This window comes from Culex quinquefasciatus, chromosome 3, assembly GCF_015732765.1.
Source record: "Culex quinquefasciatus strain JHB chromosome 3, VPISU_Cqui_1.0_pri_paternal, whole genome shotgun sequence".
Lineage (NCBI taxonomy): Eukaryota > Metazoa > Arthropoda > Insecta > Diptera > Culicidae > Culex > Culex quinquefasciatus.
In genome coordinates, this window is record NC_051863.1 from 31337913 (window position 1) to 31345477 (window position 7565).

General features: G+C 40.5%; 1 protein-coding gene across 1 annotated transcript; it reads right to left on the reverse strand.

Annotated features, from left to right (window-relative positions):
* Nucleotides 1–4421: 4421 nt before the first annotated feature.
* On the reverse strand, nucleotides 4422–7270 carry LOC6034986 (membrane-associated tyrosine- and threonine-specific cdc2-inhibitory kinase). The gene is made up of 4 exons (XM_001845184.2): nucleotides 7048–7270; nucleotides 6346–6960; nucleotides 5353–6275; nucleotides 4422–5289 (listed from the first exon to the last, which is right to left on the reverse strand). Exons 2-4 carry the CDS (start codon nucleotides 6931–6933, stop codon nucleotides 5094–5096), a joined length of 1707 nt encoding a protein of 568 aa, XP_001845236.2. The 5' UTR covers nucleotides 6934–6960; nucleotides 7048–7270; the 3' UTR covers nucleotides 4422–5093.
* Nucleotides 7271–7565: the final 295 nt, after the last annotated feature.

The window sequence follows — 7565 nt, forward strand, 5'->3', positions numbered from 1 at the left end:
ACAATTCTGTTTGATAAGGTCCCACATATTTTAATAGAATTGTTTGAAGTTACAAATTCTTTAAACAATTTTGCAGTAACCCAAAACTTCTTGTAATTATTCTATTGTGATTTAAATATTTTTTTTTTTAGTTTTCAAAACGTAAAAAAGTTTTTTTTCAATAAAATCGAACAGTGATTAGTTTTTATTCGATCTTTAGTTTTCCGATAACTGAAAATAATGTTTTATCAATAGTTAATTTATACATTCTCACAAAAAAAGTTCAAGGGCAACATTTTGATTTTGTGTTTGGAAATTACGTTATGAATTTACCTGAAAAATCAAAAATATTTGCAAAAAAAACCAGTGCCAATCTCAAGTTGGAATCATTTTCAAATATTAAATTATTGTGACAAAATGAAACAGTTTTCAATAATTTGATAAACAATGATAAACAAAAATTAAAAAAAGATCATTTGATTTATGGATAATTCTCCGCCAACTCACACAGCAGTTGCCCCGACCCCTCTTCGATTTGCGTGAAGCTTTGTCCTAAGGGGTAACTTTTGTCCCTGATCACGAATCCAAGGTCCGTTTTTTGATATCTTGAGACGGAGGGGTGGTACGACCCCTTCCATTTTTGAACATGCGAAAAAAGAGGTGTTTTTCAATAATTTGCAGCCTGAAACGGTGATGAGATAGAAATTTTGTATCAAAGGGACTTTTATGTAAAATTAGACGCCCGATTTTATGGCGTACTCAGAATTCCGAAAAAACGTATTTTTCATCGAAAAAACACTAAAAAAGTTTTAAAAATTCTCGATCATGGCCGTTCATGGTCACCCGCGACAGACACGGACGACGAAACATAGAGAAACGCAAAAAGTAACTTTTTCAAAACTTTTTTTCGTAAGATCGCGATAACTCGTGATGTTTATGAGCAAACCCCTTATGTCCATATTTCAAAATTGTTGTGATTGTCTGCTCTACAACTTTCTACAACATTGTTACACTCTAAAAAATAACCCTGCAAAATTAGAAAAAAAACACGAAATTTTAAAATGAAAAATTTTGTTCTAAATGAAAAAATGACCCTTCTGGGTCAATGTAGATGAGTCGAGTAACGGAAAATGGGAGAATTTTTAAAACTTTTTTAGTGTTTTTTTCGATGAAAAATACGTTTTTTTCGGAATTCTGAGTACGCCATAAAATCGGGCGTCTAATTTTACATAAAAGTCCCTTTGACACCAAATTTCTATCTCATCACCGTTTCAGGCTGCAAATTATTGAAAAACACCTCTTTTTTCGCATGTTCAAAAATGGAAGGGGTCGTACCGCCTCTCCGTCACGAGATATCAAAAAACGGACCTTGGATTCGTGATCAGGGACAAAAGTTACCCCTTAGGACAAAGTTTCACACAAATCTAAGAGGGGTCGGGGCAACTTTTCCCGATTTCGTGTGAGTTGGTAAAGAATTACCCTTATATCCAGGTTTTTAAGCGAAGATGGCGTTCGAATGGTGAGTTCAAAAATGCTTGAACATGTATGCTTGGAAATCCCGACTTTTTCCTGATTTTTGGCGGATTTTGCTGAAATCCCGACTTTTTCCCGACTTTCCTTATTTCCCGACTTGAGTGGCCACCCTGCGTTCCAGATATATGATTTTTTAGAATAAAGTGATTTTAGCGAAAATCGTAGAAACACACAATTTTTGGACCACCCTTTTTCGGTTAGAGCCACCCTAATCACCAAAACAAAAACAATTGGTGTTATAAAAAAACAGTAATGTTCGAAATAGATTTGTCTATAAAATCCGATTTCAAAACTGAATTTTGCAATGAAAGCATATTTGTTTAATTTTGCTAATAATGTAATATTTCTAGATTTTTTTAAAGGTCTAATAGAGTCCAAAAGCCCTACGTAAATTTTTATGTACAACGTTAAAGAAACACGATTAAGAACCATTTCTGATAACTTTATCCATTTAAATGCAAAAAAAATTGGGTCCTAAAAGTATGCAAAGATTGCTGATATTATTGTTTACAGCGATAAAGCTTATTTTTCTGAGTATAATACCCTTTGTACGACCACAACGAGTTTAAAATGGATTTTTAAATAAATTTTGAAAAATTAGAACCATAGTTGATCCATCGAAAAAATGTTGCCTTGTCTCTTTTTTTGCATTTAAATGAAAAAAAAGTGATCAGAAATGGTTTTTAAACGTGTTTTTACCGTTGTACATAAAAATTGACATAGGGCTTTAGTACCCAATTGACAAGTCAACATTTTTCCGATGGATCAACTACCCAGTCAAATCAATCCGAATTCTGAAACGGAATTTAATTAGAATCGTACACAAATTCCGTTTAAAACGCAACAACCGGTTGTTGCGTTTGAAACGGAATTTGTATACGATTCTAATTAGATTCCGTTTCAAAATTCGGATTGAGTTAACTGGGTAAGAGGTCCCCTTGGAACGAGCTGTCAAGTAAACCCTTTTCTGTCAAGAAGGGTAGCGGCGAGGGCAGCGGATTTTTTTTAAATTGATTTAGGGGAAAGTGGGGCAAGTGTAACAAGCTAAGGAAATGCTCGTTATAACCCATTAAAAAGTTAAAAAATCTGTCGGATTTTATTATAATCATCTTATTCTAGGTCTTGACTAAGACTTTGTTTAAACAAGTTTTTTAAAAATCCTGTTTTTTAATGTGAAAAATTGATTTTAAATTTTTTGATTTTCCGTACGTTCTACTCAACTAGTGGGGCAAGACGAGCAACCCGTTGGGGCAAGAGGAACAATGCATGAAAAAATATGGTAATTTGCTAACAATTGAACTGTTATCACTTAGATACATCAGATTAGAATGTATTTGAATGGTTTCTTCCATTTTTAGATTAAATAATAATATTTTACTAATAATTTTATCGTTTTTACGAAAAAAATACTACTTCGATGATAAATAGTAAATTTTCATAATATCACTATACTTTGTATGTACAATTTTTTTTAACGATTGTTTATCAGTTTTTAAGTACTTTCATGCATTTATTTCCCAATAAAATATGTTGTTGCAGCAATTCGTAATTTTGTCCATACTAAAAATCCATATGGTACACTTGCCCCACCTGAACAAGATTTTTTAAAAGCTCTCAACAAAAATAACCAAAAGTTAAATCATACTTTGTAATAGGTGCATGTCATTTGTAGGGACACTACTGATCTAGGAAAAATAGCATTTTGATAAAATGAGCCTTAAAACGAACCCTAAGCCTTATTTTGTACTTTCCAATTATTATAAGAAAACAAAGGTTTCGAAAAAAACTTCATTAAATCTTATGCCCCGTGGCGTTTACGTCATTTTGGCGGTTATGTGGTAGTAGAATCAGCTAATTGCATTGCTAGCAACAATTCCTCATACTGGAAATAATCAAAATTGTACAAATTACGGCCGTAGGAGCGATTGTTCCTCTTGCCCCATATGGTCGTCTTGCCCCACCTTCCCCTATAAATTCATTTTAAATCCTTTGCGGTCGTACAAAGGGTCATTGAAATAAAAAAAAAGCTTTATTGTTGTGTACAATAATATCACAAATTTAATCTTAATTTTAGAACCCAATTAACAAAATTTTATTTTTTTTTTGCGGTTTAGATGGTTTACCCCTGACTCAAGGTGGTTTCGGAAACATAAAAAAAATGTTAAATATTAGATCAGGGGCAAAAGTTACCCCTTAGGACAAAGTTTCATGCAAATCGAAGAAGGGTCGGAGCAGCTTTTCCCGATTGCATGTGAGTTGGTGGAGAATTACCCTTTTTATAGTTTCCTTCAAAGCCGGGAACCGTGGTGTAGGGGTAAGCGTGGTTGCCTCTCACCCAGTCGGCTTGGGTTCGATCCCCAGATGGTCTCGGTGGCATTTTTCGAGACGAGATTTGTCTGATCACGCCTTCCGTCTGACGGGGAAGTACATGTTGGCCCCTGTCTAGCCAAGAGGGTTAGGCCGTTAGCTCAATCCAGGTGTCGTCTCTCTGGGTCCTGCCTCGGTGGAGTCGCTGGTAGGCAGTTGGACTAACAATCCTTAGGTGTAAAAAGAAGTTTGCAATTGTCTCAACAATCAAGCCTTCGGACACCTAGTTTCGAGTAGAAATCTCGCAATCGAGAACGCCAAGGCAATGCTGTACTCACTCACAATCCAGAGGTAGCCGATTCGAATCTCGAGGCGGACGCAATGATTCTAAGTGTAAATATATTTATTCGGTGCCCTCTCCCTCTGCCATACCGTCACACTTAGGATATCCGGGAGGCATCTGTGGATTCGTTGACGGAAACCGCAAGGTTTAAGAGGACCATCGATTCCATTTATTTCTGATTTCGAGATATGATTTTTTGGAAATCAAAACTGGGGTTGTCGACGCGCCGGGAAAATTCCTCAGGAATTAAAAAAAATAGTTTCATTTTTGTAAAATACACCAGTTTATTGCGTTATTGTAATATAGAAAATTTCTATAAAAATATTAGTATGAAAACTACCGACTCGATATTAGATATCTCATATTCTATTACGTGCTTACTTCTAAATTTCCTTCTGGCTAAGCGATTCAAGTTCAATTATGGTAGTACCTATAGTTGAAGGTAAGGAATACATTTTCTTTTCGACACTCGACCTGTTTCAAAACCGCATCGATATATTGAGGTGTATCGACATTTTTAACAAACACAATTTTTTGAAAAACTGCAAACCGAAAGTAACGTATTAAAACAAAAACATTAAACCGAGAAAAGAATTTCACACCAACTGGGCTGGGCTATCGTTCAACAACTTTAACCGTTATTATTTCATAAATCATTTCGCTTGCATATCACATTAGGCTTTACTTGTTTTTTTTTTTTCTGCTGCCTTCTGCACTAGTCACTATTCTACTCTCTGATTCTCTCTCTGTCTTTGTGTTACATTCGTAAATTATTTACAGCTAAACGGCGTAAATGAGGCAAACTTTCCCGAGTTTGAGATCCGTAAGGTTATTTGATCTGCGATTTTTCTTCTTCTTCTTTATAATTGTTTGAGGTAAAAAGGAACAAAGCTGTGCGAGCGCGTTGCGCGCCACCACCGCCCCTTCGGGCTTAGTCCGAGTCGTCCGATTTGAAGAAAAGTTTCTTCTTCGTCAGGAACGAAGAATCGCCGGACAGGCCGGTGCCGCCGCCACCTCCAGGGCTCTGCAGCATCGAGCTCGAGTGCCGGGACAGATCGCCGTGAACCCGCCGGCTCGCGTTGTTCGCATCGAGCGGAAACATAAAGTCCTCCTCGCCGGAGTCGTAGCTGGAAGTTTTGGGGTTTCGATTAGCGGGTTTTGTGGGTTGAAGTTGTTGGTTTTTGGCTTACCTGATGTTTCGAGTGGGTGTTTCCACGCAGTTGTTGCGGAAGCTGAGTCGCAGTCCAATGTGGTTGTGATTCAGCGGCGTTGAGTTCATCATGCGGAGCGAGGGTGTGTGGGACGGAACGGTGTTGTTGAGCGTGGGTGTGATTTGGACGCTGCCGCTTTCTCGGCTTCCGCCCGACACATCTAGATCTCCGCTGCTACTGGACTGCTGCAGCATTTCTTCCTCGTCGTCTTCAAAGTCCTTCATCAGACAGGTTCGAACGCTGTTGTTTGGTGAAGTAGCACCGGATGTTCCATTGCAGTAACTGCGGTTGGTCGGTCGATGATTCTTTGTCTTGTGCCCAGCAGCTGGCACCGAAGGCTTGGCGTGGTTCAACCGCAGACTGCTGCCAATGGACAGCACCAGACTGGCGAGGAAGCATCTAAGATTGCACAATTTCCGGAACAGGTATGATTTCACACCGCGAACCAGTCGCCAGCGTCTCCGTTCGCGGTACAGGTCCGCTATTCGCGGGAATCGCAGCAGCGTGTCCACCGAGGGACGTGACTCCGGCACCGGGCTCATCATCCACCGGATCACGTCCTGAAGTTCTTGCGATAGCCGGCACAGCAGCTCCGGTGGAAGCGACCCGCTGCGCAACCGTTGCCAAAGTGGTCCATTGGAGGGAAGTTCCAAATTGCAGGACAGTTCCAGTACGGCGATTCCCAAACTAAAGATATCAACAGCCTTCGTGTAGCGACCTTCCATCAGTTCCGGAGCGATGTACCGCGAATCACCCTCGGTCGCCTGATGAAGGTTGCGATTCGTCAGATCAAACACCAACCCAAAATCCGCCAGCTTGCACACTTCATCGTCCGTAATCAGAATGTTGTCCAACTTTATATCCAGATGGATCAACTGGCGATCGTGCAGACTCTTCAAGCCCTGGAAAAGAAAAAAAGATACAAACATCAAGAAATTGCCCCAACTAACAAACATCTCCAGCTCAACTCACCAGCAGCAAATCCAGCAAAATCGACCAGATCCGGTCCTCCGGAATAAACCGCTGCTCGCGCACGTAATCCTCCAAACTGCCCTTGCACAGCTCCATCTGCATGTACAGCCGATCCTCCTGCTCCCACGCTTGTATCAACTTGACGCAGTTCTCGTGCTCGCTAAACTGCTCGTACCGCCGCACCTCCTCCAGCCGTTCCTGGCGGTAGTGCTCCCCGCGGAAAAACTCCTTCGATTTCTTGACCGCGTACAAACACCCGTCCACTTTGCTCTTTACCTTGAATACCTCCCCGAACGAACCTTCCCCCACTTTGGCGATCTGCTCGAAGCACTGCTCGTAGTACGACTCTCGCTTGTCCCGCTGGTACAGCGTACTCAGCTCGGCCCGCGCGCCCCCATTCCGGAACGAAATCGCACTGGCGCCGCACGACCCGTTCAAGCTCCGGCTAAAGCTGGCATCGAACTTGGGGTACAGCTTGGGCGGCTTCGGTGGCCGCTGGTTCACCTGGTTCCGCCGGTGGGGCTGCTTGAACGAAAGCGACAGGTTGTTCTCCTCCAAAAACTCCGGCACCGGCAGCGGAGACTTCATTGTGTGCGTCCTCGTCCTCCTCCTCCGCTGCAAACCATGAATGAACGTGACGATGAAAACAAAGCGCCGAGATTTTTACGCAAATTTCGAATTTGAGGTTATGTTTACACCTACCTGTTCGGTTGGCGAAAATTCGATTCTCGATTCAACGTCACTCCACGGTCACAAGTTCTCGTAAAGCCAACGCGCGATCCTGCCAAAGTGGCCCCCCAATCACCATCTACTGATGAAATTTTAAATTTCGCTGAATATCTGTACAATTTACGAAACTAACACTAGATCGAAACGACAGCGGTTCTGTTTTCACTTTTTAAACTTTTTTGAATGACACAACCAGAGAGTGCGTTACGTCGAGGCGTTACGATTTCTGGGTTGCGTCAAAAGCGAATAGGGGGTTTACCCTCCCGGGAAAATTCAGAAAATAAATGTTCGGGAAAATTTATGCACTAAAATCTCAACTTCGTAGCGGCGTATTCTAAGTATATCGCAAAACACGCCATGAACACGATTATCCTCGCCTATAAGTTATTGTCTTTAATATGTTTATAGGACTTTTAAGAAAACTCAAAAATTTAAGAATTTCTGCATATACTCTAAAATATTTAGTAATTTTTATTTTTTTTGTGGTTTTT

Coding starts and splice junctions, on each gene's coding strand:
- LOC6034986 (XM_001845184.2), bottom strand. CDS start 6,933: ATGAAGTCTCCGCTGCCGGTGCCGGAGTTTTTGGAGGAGAACAACCTG. Junction 6,276..6,345: donor TTTTGCTGGATTTGCTGCTG/GTGAGTTGAGCT, acceptor TTTCTTTTCCAG/GGCTTGAAGAGTCTGCACGA. Junction 5,290..5,352: donor ACACCCACTCGAAACATCAG/GTAAGCCAAAAA, acceptor CAAAACTTCCAG/CTACGACTCCGGCGAGGAGG.